At 38.6% G+C, this 19,218-nt stretch overlaps 2 protein-coding genes across 2 annotated transcripts; one reads left to right on the top strand and one right to left on the bottom strand.

The window, feature by feature from the left end:
- Positions 1-1,506: 1,506 nt before the first annotated feature.
- Positions 1,507-2,547, bottom strand: LOC141637435 (uncharacterized). The gene has a single exon (XM_074446914.1). The coding sequence runs from the start codon at positions 2,545-2,547 to the stop codon at positions 1,507-1,509; it is 1,041 nt and encodes a 346-aa protein (XP_074303015.1).
- A 9,820-nt stretch (positions 2,548-12,367) lies between these two features.
- On the top strand, positions 12,368-15,001 carry LOC141642461 (1,4-dihydroxy-2-naphthoyl-CoA thioesterase 1-like). Its single transcript, XM_074451270.1, has 3 exons — positions 12,368-12,755; positions 13,040-13,231; positions 14,685-15,001. The coding sequence occupies exons 1-3, from the start codon at positions 12,615-12,617 to the stop codon at positions 14,835-14,837; spliced, it is 486 nt and encodes a 161-aa protein (XP_074307371.1). The 5' UTR covers positions 12,368-12,614; the 3' UTR covers positions 14,838-15,001.
- Positions 15,002-19,218: the final 4,217 nt, after the last annotated feature.

Raw genomic sequence — 19,218 nt, 5'->3', positions numbered from 1 at the left:
CAACGGGTGGCTGTTCAACGGCCTGTTCCGGAGCATTTGTCGAGGTCTCCTCGACCCCATGTTCCTCAATAGCGTGACCAGGTTGTTCGACATGATCCATGATACCAACATCGTCCAAAATGAAATCAGCCCCGCCATCCGTAGCATTTTGGTCAGAAACAAATTTATTATTATCCGACACATCAACAGACATTGGAAATTTTAATTCATCAAATACAACCTCCCGAGAAATAAAGAATTCTCGTGAATCCAAGTCATAAAATTCCCAACCCTTCTTACCGAAAGAGTAACCAACAAAAACACAACGCCGACTACGTGGTGCAAATTTGTCACCATCCTTGCGTGGATGCCGAGCGTAGCACAAGCAACCGAATACCCTCAAGTTATCATATACTGGCGGTTTACCGAATATTACCTCATACGGAGTTTTCCCGTCCAAAAGAACAGACGGAGTTCTATTAATTAGGTACCCTGTAGCTAGAATACATTCTCCCCAAAATTCAATTGGTAAATGTGCTTGAAATCGTAAAGCTCGTGCCACGTTGAGTATGTGACGGTGCTTTCTTTCCACCCTACCATTCTGCTGTGAGGTACCCACACACGTCGTCTGGTGAATAATCCCAAGAGACGAAAAATATGACTTCAAACAAGTAAACTCCGTGCCATTATCAGTACGCGCTACCTTGACATCCTTATTAAATTGACGTTTTGCCATTGCAACAAAATTTTGTAATAATTGAGACACTTTACTTTTCATTTTAATTAAATAAACCCAAACAGCACGGGAAAAATCATCGACTATAGTAAGGAAATAAAAACTTTCACAAGACGAAGGTGTACGGTAATCACCCCATAAATCACAATGCACCAATTCAAAAATATTCCGAGCTTTATTTCAACTAATAACGAATTTTTCTCGTGTTTGTTTCGCTTTTAACTAAATATCGCAAAGAGTAGTATTGCTATGTTTATCACACTTATCGTTAACAAAAGGCAAATAACTAAATACCCGACTTAAAGATGCCCAAGTCTACGATGCCAAATATCAGCTTCACCGTCACATTTTTTAGCCGTCATACTCGTGTGACTCGTGCCCCCGTCCAGCAGGTATAGCCTTCCCTTTCGTTCACCCATACCAATCGTCCTCTTCGGTGCGCGGTCCTGTATAACACAAGTTATATCAGTGAAAAATATTTCAAAATCTAGCTCAATAATCAACTGGTAAACGGAGACAAGATTACACGTAAAATCCGGAACGAACGAAACTTTTTTTAAAATTAATTGCCCGCCTAAATAAACAGTGCCCTACTTTGAGGCCGTGGCACACTTCCCGTTGGGAAGACTCACAGTACATGGTGGAATGTTTTGAACATCGTGTAATTTATCGAAACATCCCGTCATATGATGAGTTGCTCCGGAATCGAGTAACCAAAAATTATAATTATCCGTCTTACCATTCATCCGCACATTTGAAGTTGAGGCTTTATTTAGGTTCACATATGCTTCTCATTGCTCTTTTGGTACTGTCACATAATTCTCTTTGGTTTCGACAACCGTGTCATTGGCCACGTTTTGTGCAGCATTTGCAGAAGTACCCCTGCCCTGCACATTACCATAACCTCCGCGACCTCCTCGACGACCACCACGGCTTGCTCCTCTGTCACGCCATCCTTTCGGATAACCAATGATATCAATACAACGAGCGATGACATGACCGTATTTTTTGCACTTTTCACACCAAGGACGCCCTTGATGTTCAGGCTCTTGTTTACTTACGTCTTCTGCTCTGGGAGCAGCCATTGCAGGTGTGGTACGCGCTACAAAACCCATAGGTTCAGCACGATTTTCACCTCCTCGAGCACCTGGTATGTTGACAACTTTCCCTTGTACTCCTTCTTCCTGAATTAAAGTGGCGTAGGCTCGATTGAGGGACGGCAATGGTTCCTGCAAAAGTAAATTTAACGCGACAGTAGAATAGACAGGGGAAATTCCCAAAAGAAAATCATGAACCTTGCTTTCATCACGTTTCATGTCTAACTGTTTATTTATTCCGCACTTGCAACCACCGCAACTACACACAGGATTGCGATCGTATTTATCGAGGTCGTCCCAAAGCTTCTTGAGGCAACCAAAGTAGTCAGTGACCGTCTCCTTCTCGCCTTGTTTACAAACTGCGATCGAACCCTTTATACGGTGCAACTTTGGACCATTCCCAATGCTGAACCTTTGCTCGATATCGTCCCACAATGCTTTGGCTTCTTCAACATAAGTAATCGATGAACCAAGACCCGGTTCAATCGTGTTGAATATCCAATTAACAATCATGGCATTGACCATGTACCAATCTTCAAGGTCTTCGGAGTCGCCTGCCGGTTTCTTTATCGTCCCATCGATAAATCTTACCTTTTTCTTCGAACGCAGTGCACCCCGCATCTTGACAGACCACTCGACGTAATTCTCTCCTTTCAACTCCACGACAATCAACTTGTCTCCAGACTTGTCGGCAGTTAAAAGGAAATACGGACTCAATTTTCCATCTTTCTTCATATCGTCAGCTTCGAAATCAGAAACTGCGTGAGGACCTTCAACCGCGCCAGAAACAGAATCTGCTGCGAAAGGATTTTGTTCGGGTTACCTTCGACGTTACCACTCATATGATGCTAGATGAACCTAGCTCTGATTACCATGTTAAATTAGACTATGAAGAGAATTGTTATAGAGAAAGATTTTTGTTGCATTATGTGTGTTTCAGACGAATTACATGACAACGTATATATAGATTACAATATACCCGAAACCCTATATTTTCTACCGACACAATATAGATAAGATAAACGAGATATGGTAACTAACCATACCAACGAGATATACAAAATATACGAAGATCAAAACCGTATCAAATATATCGCGTAACATATAGCCTTACATAACCTGTACGTACACTAATAATCCCACTAAACCATGACGCATAATACACTTCCACATTTCACGTTGTGCACTTTGTCACTAACTATCGCATATTCAAATTATTAGGAATTCTATTGACCACTACCTTAATAGAAAACAATTTTACTAAATTTTGGAGCATAATCCAACACCTATAAGTTGATGAGAACATCGGCTAGCTTATACAAGAATTTGTGTATATGCAAGTATAAGTGGGGTGTGTCGGGCTGTGCCTGGTGCTGGCCCACCGTGTTAGGAGAAGAAAATGAGACGAACCACTCACGAGAACATGGGCTTAGTGTTGTGCCGTCGAAATAGAAATGGCAGCCCAGGCGCGACCCACGATCTGTGGCGTGCCATGTCGTGCTTATGCGTGCCAATGTAAATCCTCCATTTTAACTTTATTTCTTCGTATTTTGAGTGTGTTTAAGCGTGACCTGTCGAAGTGGGTTGTGTCGTGCCTGGGTTAGGAACGACCTTTTCTCTCAAACGTTGGCCCAGGCACGGCTCATGGCATGTCATGCTGTGCTGGATAGTGCTAAGCCCGTGTTGTTCTAAAATGGATTATGGCTCATGCTAGGGTGTGTCAGCCCAACGACCCGCGTGCCCTCTTTCATCACTATGTTTCACTAACTTCTCTTTTTGACACATTATCCATCAAAAATTACTTACAGTTATTTTCTATGTTAAGAGTTTTATGTCAAAATGAAATTAGTGAAACACAATATAGAAGGCGAAAATGACACAGAGGGTCCCTTCTTATTAACAACAAGAAAATTTTCTGTTGACCGACCCGACCCTCCCATCAAGCCCAAGTTAGCTTGGCCTGCTCGACCAGTGTCAAGCCCGGTCTGACGTGTCCCTTACCTCGGGCCATGCCCAATCAGGAAAAACATACTCGGCTTGCCCAGGGCTGCCTCAACCTTAACTCGCCAGCCTTGGCCCCTAGGCCCGCCCTCAACCCCCATCAGTCAGTTTTGGGTTGAGCTTGAATTGACTCTGCCCACTCAGACCTGTCACCCTCCTCGGGTCGTTTATGGGCTAAACTACACTGGCCCGGCCTGCCATCTAACCAGTCCGACCCAAGCCCCACTTGCATGGTTGACCAGCCCTGTCAAGGACTTGAGGTGATGAGGGACGCAAAACCGCATAAAAAACAGTCCTTATATGGGATTGGGCCAAAACCACACGTTCAGTCTGTATCTAGCCTTACACACTTGAATGGAATTTTTGGGTTCAAAAAAACTCGTTTTGTACAAACTAAAGCTGACAAACAATGACCCTATATGAACCTGATAAACGGGTTTAAGTTGATGCTTAATGACCATTTATATTGTCATGAATATGAGTATATGACATACGACATTTAATAGGGGCAGATTTGAGTTGAGCTATTTTAACACATACCCGACCAGAATGACCTGTTTACTAAATTAATTCTAATTTTTTTTGTATCTCCATCATAAATATATATATATTCCAAACATTGAAATGGCCCAAAATAGAATATGAAACCGACACGACCCGATCTGTTTACCATATCTAGTGTAGACTTAAAGGTAATTTTCATACCCTAAAAATTACACTATTTATTCTTAAAACTACTCTTATAATAAGATTGATCCATTTACCCTTAAGCTCAAGCTCTCTTCACTTTCACCTTTCTTTAGGGTGTATTTGGATAGTAAAAGTGGAGGAAAGGAAAAGGGAGAGAAGAGAAGGGAAAGAGGAATGAGATGTAGGTATTTTGATACAATTTTCTTCCAAATCTTACCTATTGTGAAAAGATTTTGATTAGACTTGTTGGAGGGAAATTGGATCCCTCCAAATTTGTCTCCTTCTATTTCCCTTTAACCTCATCTTCTGTCTAAACGGAATTTTAAATATTCTACTCTTTCTCTCTTTTTCCTCTAAATCTCTCAATCGAAACACACTTTTAATCTTTCATCTCACTCCCTAAAATCTTCTACAGGCCCATTTTTAAGTATTCAACATGTCCTTTAGAAGAATAGACCAAAGATTTACAAATTTTTTAATAACTTGATTTAAATATTCAAATTATCGATATAAAATTATGGGTTTTTCTACAAGGTAACCCCGTATTTTTTCAATTTCTATGCGGTAACCCTACCTTTTTATTCAACACAAGTAATGACCCTGTACTCTATAAAAAATGCCTAACGTAACCTCTACTCTTGCATTCCGTTAAATTACCACGTTAACTTTGATGATTTGGAAAATGTTGTATGCTAAGGACTGAAACTCCATTAATAACTCCCTTTCAATTTTCTTTCATCTACAATTTTATTTTCCCTCTAATTTAAACACCATTTGATTCACATCCTTCTTTCCGTCTATTTTTTCAACCTCAATTCTCCATTTTCCACAATTCTTCATCTCCCATTCCTTTTGATTTCCAAACTTTATCTTTAAAGTAATTTTTTTATATATTAGCAAATTTGAGATTAAGTTCAATACATTTACATTCATCACAAAAAAAAAACAAGGGTTCTTTCTTTTATGAAAACAGCAAAATAACTACAAATTTAAAACAAAATTAAAAATTGGAATAATGATGAATGCCTAAAAGAATAAGGATGGTAGCAGTAGATTGTTGATGAAAGATACTTGATAAAATATGATTTTTTTCCTGGGTAAAGAAATCATAGATATAAGAAGCAAGAGAGGATTTAGGAGAGATAAAGGGGGGTGTAAAATGTTATTAGTATGATCTTAATAAAAGGGAGTGGTTGGATGTTTTTTTTTTTTTTTGAGTTTTCGTATCATTGCTGTTAGGAATTTGTGCCTTGAATTTGTGTCGAAGACGAATTGAGCTAAAGCGAGATAAAGAAACGAATCAAAGAACAGTAAAAGACAGGTCCGTGTGTGGTGCGAGTCGTGGACCTGACTTCGAGCACGTATGCGTGAATTGTTATGTGAACAAGTGCATTGCTATCTTGGAAGTTAGTGGGCATGGGTCCCACGTCATTTCCTAATTGCTTTAGGTCATTCTTGTTAATATTCACGTAGGATAGTTCTTTGGTGAGTTTTGGTAATTTGATTGTATTAGGAAATTAATTAATTAATTTCTTAATTGTCTTTGTTTCCTAATTAGTCTAGATCTCTTATTTAGGGTGGAATAAATCTATATAAAGGCCCTAATATTAGTCTAGGTTAATTAAGGAGGTGGAGATAGTATTTGAGAGCACAATCTTATGAGAGTCGATTTGTGAGGTTCCCTCCGGAGAGGAAGCTTCAGTTTGTTCCGGGCTCAAGTAGATTGGCGTTCGTCTGAATTTGGAGATCGAAGGAGTCTGTTTGGATCTTGCTGACCTCAAGATCGTTTGTCCTTCGTCTTATTTGGGTAGTCTCTTTTGTTCCTTTGAGATTACTATTTTGTTGGTAGAATAGGGTATACTTTTGGCTCATATTGAGCGCGTGTATACCGGTCTACTGTTGTACTATTATCTCCACAATAGTGAATTTTGCTCTTCTTCAGGGTGGACGTAGCCAGTTATTTTACTGGTGAACCACGTATATCTGTGTATCATCTTTATAAGTATCTACTAAATATAATAGTACGAGGCCTTTTGGGAAGGAGCCCAAGAGTAAATCCGTGAGGGTTTGGCCCAAAGCGGACAATATCGTACTATTATGGGTTGTGGACACAGATGCAGCAGAGGCCCAACACGTGATATTCACGCTTCCGCACAACAAGTGGTATCAGAGCCCAAGGTTTGACTTGGGCTAGACACGAGGATTCATCAGCAGGCCCAAGACTTGAAGTTGTACACTGTAAGGCATGGAACTCCTAGCTCGGGGTGAGTCCTTGAGCAAGCCCGGTCCAGGGCTAAATGGATGAAAGGCGTCATAGGTCTTGTGGGGCAAAGACCATTTGTGTACTAGAACTGTTGATTAGGTGGACCCTTATCAGATTGAGTGCCACAGGTCTGGTGGGTCCTTTCCAGGTTGGATGCCAGAGACCGTTTGTGTTCTAGGACTTCTGAAATGACGGACCCGGTCCAGGGTATATTGGATGCCAGAGGATTGTTCGATATGCATGTGTAGCAAAATCCCCAAGAAGGGCACATGGACATGCAGGCTCAGAAGCATGTGAGGGCACTCACTTGACCAAGGCGGTGACATGTGGTGCAAGACATGGCTCGTGGCAGCATGGTGTGTCGGCTAAGGGGAGGTTATCAAGACTTGTGATGTTTCGGGTGTCTAGAAGTTGGGGCTGTAGAGTGTGGGAGAGTCCTCCATGGAGGTCAAGGTCCGACTCAAGATGATGGTCCTTGGTTTGAGGAGAGGATTGTTAGGGTGCAAACCCTTGTCCCATATCGGTAGAATAAAGATGGAAGATCATCTTTATAAGTATCTACTAAATATAATAGTACGAGGCCTTTTGGGAAGGAGCCCAAGAGTAAATCCGTGAGGGTTTGGTCCAAAGCGGACAATATCGTACTATTATGGGTTGTGGACACAAATGCAGCAGAGGCCCAACACGTTATATTCACGCTTCCGCACAACAATTGGCACCAGAGCTAGAGTTCTGATTTGGGATCTGCTTCCGCTGTAATTGTCTTTTAGGCGTTAATTTGGGTTTGTTGACATATGGGTGGAAAGATTTTGGGAGCGAATATTTTGAAAGTGACATACTTTTGGGTTTGGTGAGTTTGTGGAAGGATGGTAGTGTTGGCGGTAAGGTGAAGTTTGCTACTATACAGGTCAAGCTAATGGATCCTTCAAGGCAAATTTACGGCTGTTTTTGCGTCTCACTGAGGCAATTTGAGTTCCAGGTGGAGCTATTTGGGTTCTTGAAAAAGAGCCGCTGGGATCTCGTAAGGGGTCATCTGAAACTTCGACGGGAGTTTGTTCTATGAAGCTTTTGGGTTGGACTTGTTAGTCTAACAATTTGCATCTTTGATGGAGGTAATTTGCATCCGAAACATCACAAGTCTTGATAACCTCCCCTTAGCCGACACACCATGCTGCCACGAGCCATGTCTTGCACCACATGTCACCGCCTTGGTCAAGTGAGTGCCCTCACATGCTTCTGAGCCTGCATGTCCATGTGCCCTTCTTGGGGATTTCGCTACACATGCATATCGAACAATCCTCCGGCATCCAATATACCCTGGACCGGGTCTGTCATTTCAGAAGTCCTAGAACACAAACGGTCTCTGGCATCCAACCTGGAAAGGACCCACCAGACCTGTGGCACCCAATCTGATAAGGGTCCACCTAATCAACAGTTCTAGTACACAAATGGTATTTGCCCCACAAGACCTATGACGCCTTTCATCCATTTAGCCCTGGACCGGGCTTGCTCAAGGACTCACCCCGAGCTAGGAGTTCCATGCCTTACAGTGTACAACTTCAAGTCTTGGGCCTGCTGATGAATCCTCGTGTCTAGCCCAAGTCGAACATTGGGCTCTGATACCACTTGTTGTGCGGAAGCGTGAATATCACGTGTTGGGCCTCTGCTGCATCTGTGTCCACAACCCATAATAGTACGATATTGTCCGCTTTGGGCCAAACCCTCACGGATTTACTCTTGGGCTCCTTCCCAAAAGGCCTCGTACTATTATATTTAGTAGATACTTATAAAGATGATCTTCCATCTTTATTCTACCGATGTGGGACAAGGGTTTGCACCCTAACAATTGCTTACTCATTAATAATTGTCCAGTAATTGCCGTGTTAGCATAAAGAATTTGGAAAATCGTCAAACTTGACTTGGTAATTTAACGGAATGCAAGAGTAAAAGGTCACGTTAGGCAGTTTTTATAGAGTACAGGGTTATCACGTATGTTGAATAAAAAGGCAGGGTTACCGCGTAGAAATTGAAAAAACACGGGGTTACTGTAATACCCCGTGGTTTAGTGAAGTTTATATAACTAATTTACTTAATTCGAATAATTGATAATGACGGTTATAATTAATAATTGTGAATAAGACGGAATGATATAATAAAATAATAGAATAATAGAGTAATGGGTCGGAATGGTAATTGGGTAATAATATTATACGATAATTTATATGTTAATAGTGAATGATTATTATGTTATAATAATAATAATAGTAATTGTATTCATAATAATAATAATAATATTTGTTATGAGACGGTAATCAAATAAATAAGATAATAAAGAAAGACGAGATTGGAGTTAGGGCATGTGCTATAGGGCTTGGGTCGACTATATATATGTTGCGTAAATGGGTTGATTAATTGTCGGGATCGGATAATTACTAATAATAATAATAATAAATATATTTTATACTTCCTAATTGGTTCCTTATAACCTTAGCCTACCAATATAAATAGATGAAACCTCAAACAATGGTCCTTATTATTCATCAAATTTGAAAATAATTCACAAGAGGGAGATTAAGAAAGTATTGGTGACGGAATTAACAGCGATAATTAATTAAGGTAAAATTCTAATCTCGTTTTATTTTCTTATTAAGCTGAATGTCAGACGATCTTAAGACGCTTAGAAACTGACCCAAACCTCGACGGAATCAGACGACACTTTGGAAGGTGGTACATGGGGTTGCAAGGGTTGGATTGGGTGTGTTGGTGGTGTCAGGTAAGGCCTAGGGTGGCGGTGGCAGGAGGGTTTCGAGGGCTGTGGCAGATGGGTTGAAAACAAGGTAGTAGGGGACTTCGACCCTAATAGGACCCTTATTCGGGTTCGCCTTGACCTGGGTAAGGTGGGGATGGGTCCTGGTGTTTGGGTCGACCAGGTTGGAGGTGTTTTGGCGGTCGTTGGTGGTGGTTGGTGGTGGTGGTAGCCGGAAGTTCGCGAAAACAGGGGGAGGGGTTTTAGGAGTGGTTGGTGTCGGTTTTGGTGGATGTGGGTTGCCGTGAGGGGTCTTGGACAGTGGTGGGACCACCTTGGGTCAAGGGAGACCACGGTGGTGGCCAATGGTGGTCGTGGGGTTGTGTTTGGTGGCTGAAAACCGTGTGTTTAAAGAGGTTGTTTGTTAGTTTTTATTGTTGATGGGTGGTATCGTGGGAGCTTCTAGGGCGTGAGATTGTGGGGTGCTGGAGACGGTGTGGCTGGTGTTTAGTGGTTTCCGGGGTGCGTCGTTGTGTAGGCTAGTGGTGGCTAGGTGGAGGGGTGTCAGTGGTGGCTTATGGAGTCGGGTTTTGGCGGGTAAAAGAAGGGTTGTCAAGCATGGTTAAAACCGTGTTACATGGGGTTTATGTGGGTTGTTGCCCTTTTGGTGTTACACGGGTTACATGGGTTTGGGTATTGGGTTGATTAATTGTAAAAGACGGGTTAGCTTATTTAGTCGGGATTGTTTATTTTATTATTGAGTCGGGTTGAATTATTAATTTATATTAATTACATAATTAAGTTAGTTTGGTTTAATTCGTGAGTCGGGTTTTCATATTAAATCGCATCATAATATAATACTGGATTATAATAATTGTTCGTCGGTTGAATTTATGTATTTAGGATGATTATAATTATTTAAAAGAGATTATAAAGGATGAGTTAGTATTGACAATGAAATATATTAAGTTTATATTTATTAAGAGAGAGTAGAATTAAATTATTTTGTATAATTTATGAGTTTTATAATTATGTGTAATTATAATTATTTGTACTAGGTGATGATTTTATTGAACAACTTTATTTGTTGATTGGATTGCATAATTGGAGTGCGTAATTGGAGTATTTGCTTATCAAGTAGGGATAAATCCTACTCAACTTTTACTCGATAATGTTTGTTGGATGATATATATTAAAGTGAATTGATCAAATGAGAATTGTGTTGGTTGATATCGTTGAAATTGTTGGAGGGGAGAATTATATTGTAGATGTTGGTTGGATTAGTTATGATGGAGTTACTGTTATTGCATTGGTTATTCAGTTTAATACTGGCAGACATCCCTTCGTGGTGATGTAGATTATTAGTGCGGTTATATTGGCAGACGTCGTGTAAGAGCCTTCGGGTGACGTATTTCAGATTTATTCTAGCAGACGATATTTTATCGTATTTACTCGAGGCAGGCCCAGTTGGTGCGAGGCCATCCGTGGATATTTAATCAACTATATGTTGAGGCAGACATTACCTTTGGTAATGTAGTTTGTGTTTACTCACCTTCGGGTTGAGGCTGCCCCGGCCAGGGATTGGCGGGATGATTAGTGTAATGAGTAAGTGAAAGGAAGGAGCACGTTGTCGGGGGGGTTGTGCAATGAAAAAGGAAATTGGATTATTTATCGTATGTTTTTGTTGTTAGTATTTATTCCTACTCAACCTCGCGGTTGACTGTGTATTCGTGAACACCTGCGGTGAACCGTTTTATGGGGAGCAGATTTGACAGGTACTAAAGATTAGCTGACTCGGGAGCATTGGGATGAGAGCTCGACTTGGACCATAGTTGAAGTCTATATCACATAGAATAATTATATCACTTTATTTATATCCGCTGCGAGTTGTAATTATTTTTATATTAAGTTTTAGTTGGTTAAGTTGTAATAAACATCTATTCACTAAAGTTTTAATTTAAAGTACTTTGGTTTGTTGTACTTTGTTATTCACTACCTCGGGAAACCGAGATGGTAACAGTCTTATTTATTTGAAAATGTCTAGATAAAGACTCCTAAATAAATGGGGGTGTTACAGTTACCTTGTAGAAAACCCCAATATTATTTGTGTTAAGTTAAGTCATTTAGCTAAGGCGTTTTTGTAATTGCGCTAATTTTTACATATAAAATGGTTTTTATAGGACAATTAGTATTTGAAGTCCAAATCAATAACAGCAAGACATTTTTGCTTATATTTTGGGCTTGTTACAGCCCAGATGAGGCTAAAGTTTGAGCCCAAAGACTAGCCCATACTTATTTTGTCCAATACTCCCTTCAATTCACTCTATTCTTTCCTTATTTCCTAAAACGGATTATTCAAGTTTTCTTCCTCTCTCTATTTTTGATAATTTTTAGTCTTATTTTTTTTTTCGTTTATCTCTTATCACCAAACCCCACCCAACTCTTTTACTTCTATTTTACTCCTTACTTTAATGTTTGTGGTCCACAATTCATTATTTAACTCCTAATTATTCATCCTCTCTTTTATCACCAACCCCACCCAACTTTTTTACTCTTATTTTATTCATCTCCTTAATACTCGTGCCCACAAACGATGGGAATAAAATAACGGATTGGAGGGAGTATTTGATTAGGCTCTAATTGGACTACAAAATCAAAGATAAATATTGATAACAGTTGGTCACCATTAAAATGGGCTATTTTGATTTTTCAAAAAGACGAAATTTTGAGATCATTTTATAGCTAAATGTAAATTGTTTCTGGAAAACAAGTTATCATAAGCGGTAAAACTAGCTCGACCATTGTTATTACATTTGATCCTAAAATAATCACAAAATCTCGCTTTTTATAAAGACGAAAATAATCCGTCTGAAACAAGAATTTGTGCAAAGATAAAACCATCCCTAAACATGGTGGACCCATTTTATGTTCATTAAATGATTATTCCACATATAAACAATAAGAACCACAGAGTTTTCTCGTACAAAAAACGAATCCCACATTCCCACTGGACTTGTACAGTTGTACGTCTCGAGGATTTTATGCGCAGGCAAGAGTTTTGTAACTCATCAAACAACGACAAGTGAGAAACCACCAAAATTCATGGCAACTTCCGATTCCGCATCCCTTAAGATAAAGACAGCCGAACTCGAACCACTTCTTCACGCCATCGGTTTCGAAATCGACGAGTTATCGCCTTCCATTGTTTCCGGCCATCTTATCGTTACCTCTAAATGTTGTCAGGTCTTTTATTTTCCTCCTTTCCGTTTTTGTCCTTTCCATCCGAACAATTATACCCGTAATTCAGAACATGGGTAAAATCGATCGGATGGTAATGTATATTTGTAGGGTCTGTTCCAGTCAATTTTAATTTATGATGTGTTTTTTATGGGATACTCCGTATCAAATAGAAATAGACAAATGACTTCTGAGTTCTGTCTCATTCATTTGTTTAATTTTTTTATTCATTGTGAGAAAATATAGTTGTATTGGCTAATTGATACAAGGATGAATTGGTTGGTATGCAGCCATTCAAGGTGTTGCACGGTGGGATGTCGGCTATGATAGCGGAGTCGTTAGCGAGTATAGGAGCATACTTAGCATGTGGGATGAAGAGGGTGGCTGGTATACATTTAAGTATTGATCATATGAAGAGTGCTCGACTTGGTGATCTTGTTTTAACTGAGGCCACTCCCCTTAGTAAGGGTCGCACCATTCAGGTAACTTATTCCTCTTCTTTCGCTTAATTATATGTCGTGCAATAACGGTCTTACAAGAGAATTACACTGGTGCATTATGTATTTGCACCTTTATGTATGTTATTGCAAAGTTGTGCATAGGTTACATGTTAATGTTGCATAATGCTCAGAAATTTACTCAATGTGCACCTAAAATTGCCTTTCATTGTTAAGCTGATTTTCCTCCTTTCCTTGTTAAGGACATATGTTTGATTATTGCATGTTACATCTAATGCTAGGAAACGTTGCTGAAATTAAGGGTTTTTGCATGTCCGAAATGTGGTCCAAAAGTTTTATGAATTTTGGTTAGGGAGGATGAATTTTCAGAAATATCACAATGCGTAACATTGTGGGGTTCCATTACGTCCTAAAGTCATTAATAACGTCCTTTAATTTGTTAGGTGGAATGTTTAATCACATTTCCCCTCTTTGGCCATCTTTCTCTAAATAGGTAATGAATTTGTGATAAGGTATATCCCTTCTATGTTAAGTATGGATCTTTGACCCTTAATTATGTGTATTTGATATAGTATCAACTAACCAATTCAGTAGGACGCTTTATGCATGTATATTGTCAACTAACGATCATATCTGAGTCGGCCAGGCTTAGATATGATCGTTTTAAGTGCATGTCATACTGTCATTTCAAGTCCGGATCAATTCAAGTTTGGATCTTTTCTAGTTGGCCGGTTACAATTGTTTTGTTTCAGGTTATTTTAGGTCGTGATTATTAAGGTTTTGCTTTAAATTTCTTATTTTAGGTCGTGAGTAAGTGTCTTTGGGACATATTTAGATCAAAATGGATTATCGAGCTCTGATCGGGTTTGAGATGGGGGTTGGATTATTTTTGGACCATTTGGGCTATCTACGTCTCTAACATGTATTACCCGCAATATGAACATGACGCCTATGGCTTAGATTTTGCCACATCTCTTTTGCCCACAAGTTGGACTGCTTGGAGTAATGTGGTGGTCCGTCTCCGTCCTTGGTGTTTAACCAGTAATAGTATTAGGGAAAAAAGTATCAAAATGTTATACCCTTTATCACGTTCAAGGACCTTGATTGTTCAACCATTGAAAATGAGAATTTACCTAAATGCTTCAGCTTCTTATCAAAAGCAATCTGTTTCGGAGCCAAAGCACAAACATCATGTGATATGTCGGTATTTTAAAACCGTGTTGAGTGTGAGTATGTGACTTCCTTTGGCTCGTCAATAATTAAGAAATTTATTTTGATTTTTATCGGCTCGTTGTTGATGTTAGCTGTCGTAAGTTATGACGGTTTTAAATGAGAATTGATGTTTATAATTTACATATTCTATTATTCTTGCATAAAAAATGCTTTAATAGTAAAAGTGAATTATCGGCAACAGAGGTTGTATAGCCGACATATATGATGGACTCGATTGTGTGTTAATTTGCTGAATAATTAACAGGTATGGGAAGTAAAACTATGGAAAGCAGATGCAAGCAGCATGAAGAGCAAGCATTTGATATCATCAGCTAGAGTAACGCTTGTTTGTAACCTCCCTGTTCCCGATGATTCTAAAGCTGTTTCTCAAACTTACCGCAAATATGCTAAACTATAGTACTACTGTTTTAATTCTTTGTTACCAAGAGTGTAGTAGCCTAAACGAACAAAGGTGGAGAAAATATGAAGGTAAAGTTTGCAACTTTGTTGGTCTGATCATTGATAATACAAAGAGACAGAGAGTCCAAGCGTATTCTGGTAAAGACGGTCGGTTTCATAAAATCTCTAAATGCAAATCTCGTTTGAAGATCATTATAAGTTTCTGTCAAAGTCGACTTTATGTTTCTATACTTAAGTGAACATAACTACAACATACAGAGTAGTCGACTAATGCCGGACTGCTAGTATATATTCGATGGGAACGAGGTCTGCCGTCGAAATTCGGCCTCTTTGGAGAAAAATACACGAGGACTTGAAATCAAAGGCCTTCCGATGGTAAATAATAGTACAACACGATGATTTTAATTCGAGGTCTTGGTTTGAATCTTCGATCTGGGACTTTACGAGCTCCTCCGAATTGTATCACTTCACCTCGTCCTACCATAATACGAACTAGCCCATTTTTCCCCAACGAAATTTGGGAAAAGAATAAACGACCCAACATTCTAAACACATTAAAATTTGGTCGTTTATTTTCGTAGTATCGGTGCAACTAACTTAGAAGTTAGAACCCATGCAAAATTACACGGGCATGTGTAAATAATATACTCCCTCCAAGTTACTATTTTAATTTATTTTTTATATAAAATATAAACATTAAAAAGCTAAATGTTATTTGTAACTTAAATAAGTAACTTTTCTTTATTTTTTATGCCATTTAGAAGAGTCGAACCCAGGACGCCTAACATTGTGTCCCAACCTTCTACCAACTGTGCTACAACAGACATATGTCTATCATCTATACTTAGAAATATTTATTCTTGAAAAATCATGGTGGGCACCTGCCCACCCGGGCCCCCTAGATCCGCCCCTGAGAGAGCATATATTAAAGTCTTAAATCTAGAGCTACAACTTTGCATTTTTTTTAATAGGCAAGAAAACTAGGTTAATCGAAATCAACCTATAACATCCCAACGGACGCGAGCGTTAACAATAAGTTGAAACTTATAGATTACCAAGAAGGTAAAACTCAAGAAGAAATTTCTAATGAAAAGATGAAGAAAAGGAGAAGAAAGCCAGTTCAAGGAGTTTCACACCCAATTCTTATTTCTAGAAAATATTTTGCTTTTGAGAGGACTTTCTCCCTCTAAAATTTTAGAGAGAGAGCGCCTATAATACTAAGTTGAAACAAAGTTCGAGCTACAACTTTGCATTAGTAATGAGTATTATGTACACAAAAACGAACATTACTAAATTATAAGAAATCAACACTTAATTAAATCCAATCGTCTAGAGTAAACGATTCTATACAATAACTATAGTAATTGATGTACTTCATTTAATTTGTAACACTAACTTTTTTTTTACCCTTGGAGTATATCACATATCACATTTTCACGTGTATTATATATTTGATTCAAGCATCCATAAGCCGCAATATTTAAGCCTGTAAAACTATATAAGTACACATTAATATGCAAAACGAGAATGCAATACCTTGGTCTATGTTGAAAACTTAGAGCTACCCTAAATGTAGTTCAAAATTGGACACTACTCTATCATATGTGAAAGAAATATGAACTTAGCTGATCAGAAATACCCTTAATCGAGACGACGTGTAAGACACTGCCCTAAATCAGTTAAACCCCCACACATGTGCTCCTTGGGTTCCGTGGTCACTGATTCAAGGGTTAACGTCTTCTTCCACACAATGGTGCACTCCACAGACGGAACTGGGAACTGTTCTTAATATGACATAATGTAAGAGAGAAGAAATCAGAAGAAGATGTTTTGTGTTTTTCTGTATATGTAAACTGTCGAAGACTGATGTTCTTATAGCAGAAAAAAGGCCCATCCAACAGTCAACTAATACTGGTATTGATTTTGGTAGTAATCCTTACCATTTAAAAAGGGAGAACTTGTGCGACTGTAGCAATGAATAGTGCGCGAGCAAGTCTCCCCTCTACCGTCAGATCTTCCCTTTGTATCTCGTCCGTCCTTTTGTCCTGTACTCACAGCCACACTCTTTACCTTTTCTCTGTGTCCCTCTACACCGCTCATTCTCATTCAACTCGCTCTTCTCACCCCTCAATACCACTCCCTCAGCAAACCCTACCCGCTCTAATAAAAAATCCTCTCAAAGGTATTTTCTATGGATTCCATTTTTATCGTTTATTTCAATTTGATTTTGTTATTATTTTTGTTAGGATATTATAATGATCCCTTTGTTGGATATTGATTGTTGTTGGTGCTATGTTAGATTTGTTATCTCATCGTGTTCCTTTACCTTTTCGTGAATCTGATTATGCCTTGATTGATTTTGGATCATTATTTCCAACGATGCAAATAGTTATATAATTATTATTATTATTATTATTGCAAATCCCAGTATTTTTGTTCGGAATTTATTATTGTTGTTGTTGGTGGTGGTGTTGTTGTTGAACTTTTCATTGTGCTTCGTATAGGATTTATGAGTATGTCGTCACGGGGTATGGGGTTGCCGTTGGTGAGGGGACTGAGGCGGAAATTATTTTTATTACTACTGGTGTGGACGCTTTTCTGGTATTATTATTATTATTATTATTATTATTATTATTATTATTATTATTATTATTATTATTATTATTATTATTATATTATTATTATTATTATTATTATTATTATTATTATTGTCTTTTTTTTTGATTTATTATTTGTGATACGATCGGAGTTGTGGCCTTCCTTTAAAAGCTCATATATTTTGTTTGTCATTGTGATTGCGGTTGTCATGGGTCATGCGGAGATCGGGAGTATAAAGTGATGGCGGGGACCCATTTGAATTTCAAAGAATAGTTCTTGGTGTGTGTAATGGACACGGCCGGGGGTGCCATTAGTGAAGGTGATGATTGGGTTACGTCTAACACCGCTTATTTAATTACTTATGTTTGTCAGTCTTTTTTTAACGACGTGTCCTCATTTTGATATTGAAAGTGGAAGATGGTTGGAATTATCTTTGGGCTTCATCTCTCATTCTGCCTCAAATAATTGTAATTTTTATTGCTCATTTTCTCTTTCGCCTCATCCATCAAACCATTGTCCCTGGTTCCTCCGTCATATGGTGTCCGAATATCGTGCAATTGACTAGATTTCGTGGCCCCAATTCACCGGGATTTGTGGTCCGTCTCGGTTTGTCGTTTTGCTTGGTCGTCGGTACCACCAGAATATTCTCTAGGTTGTACGTCGCTTGGTGTCGACATTTATCAGAGTGCCGTAGAAGTTTGATCTTTCAGGGTATGTCTTGTAAGTCGACTTGATTAACGTTACGCCATAGTTGGTTACTTCAATCATTATTGCTATTATTATTATTATTATTATTATTATTATTATTGTTTTGTTACTATTATCGTTGTTGCTATACTTATATTCTGTGTGCTATTATTTTTATTAATAGTAATCTATAAATGTTAACAGATTCGTCGTCCTTTACCAGATGGTGGAGTTCGGCAGTCTATTTGGCCTTAACTGTTTCCTGCTTTGCTTGCAAACTTGCTTATCTCCATATTCTTGGGTATTCGTCTCTTTGCTAATTCATGTTCATTTGTGTATCAATATCTGCCATGTAGCAATCTTCTTTGTGCTTAATACCGATTCATAGATTAGATAGTTAGGCCCGTCACTTTTGATTCTGGGATGTGATAGTTTAGCTCTTGTTTTTTATAGGTTTAGCTTAATTTTAGTGTTAATTTTTTGATTGGATTGTTTGATGGCTGCTTTTGAGGACATGATTTTGTTCTCCTTGTTGGCATCTCTGCATCTAATTTCAGTATTCATCCATAGGTTTTATATAACATTTTGGGTGCATTAAAGCTGCTTAGGAATGTTCAGATTTTAATATTTTTGGAGAGTAAAGGTACATTTAGAAATCAGTGCGTAAAAGTACCATCTATATTATTGTATTCTGGTGTTTTTTAATCAATATTGTTCAAGTTGAACCATTCTTTTGCCATCCGCGTTGAGTAATTTGGGGGTTTTTGAATCACTAATGTTCAAGTCGATGCATTTTTATGCCACCTTCAATAATGTATTATAGGCTTTTTAGGTCACTAATGTGACTATTTTTTCGTTCCATGCTAGGAGTTTGTCCGCGGGTATCACGACTAAGGTCATCCTCTACATCGGGTTGCTTGATCCGGGGTGTATTTATCAAGCTCACCATTGAACATCCCAATAAACCTCATTTCTCCTATGCAGGTATTATCTACATGTAACTTTTGATTTGTGTTGTCGCTTATTTATTGTGTGTGCTATTAACTGCTCTGATATTTGGCTTGTGAGGCTTTTGGAACTTAGCTTTTACAAAT

This window comes from Silene latifolia, chromosome 2 (genome assembly GCF_048544455.1).
Source record: "Silene latifolia isolate original U9 population chromosome 2, ASM4854445v1, whole genome shotgun sequence".
In the NCBI taxonomy this organism is placed as follows: domain Eukaryota; kingdom Viridiplantae; phylum Streptophyta; class Magnoliopsida; order Caryophyllales; family Caryophyllaceae; genus Silene; species Silene latifolia.
The sequence above is the reverse complement of the archived record's forward strand: the minus strand, read 5'-3'. Positions and strand labels throughout refer to the sequence as shown.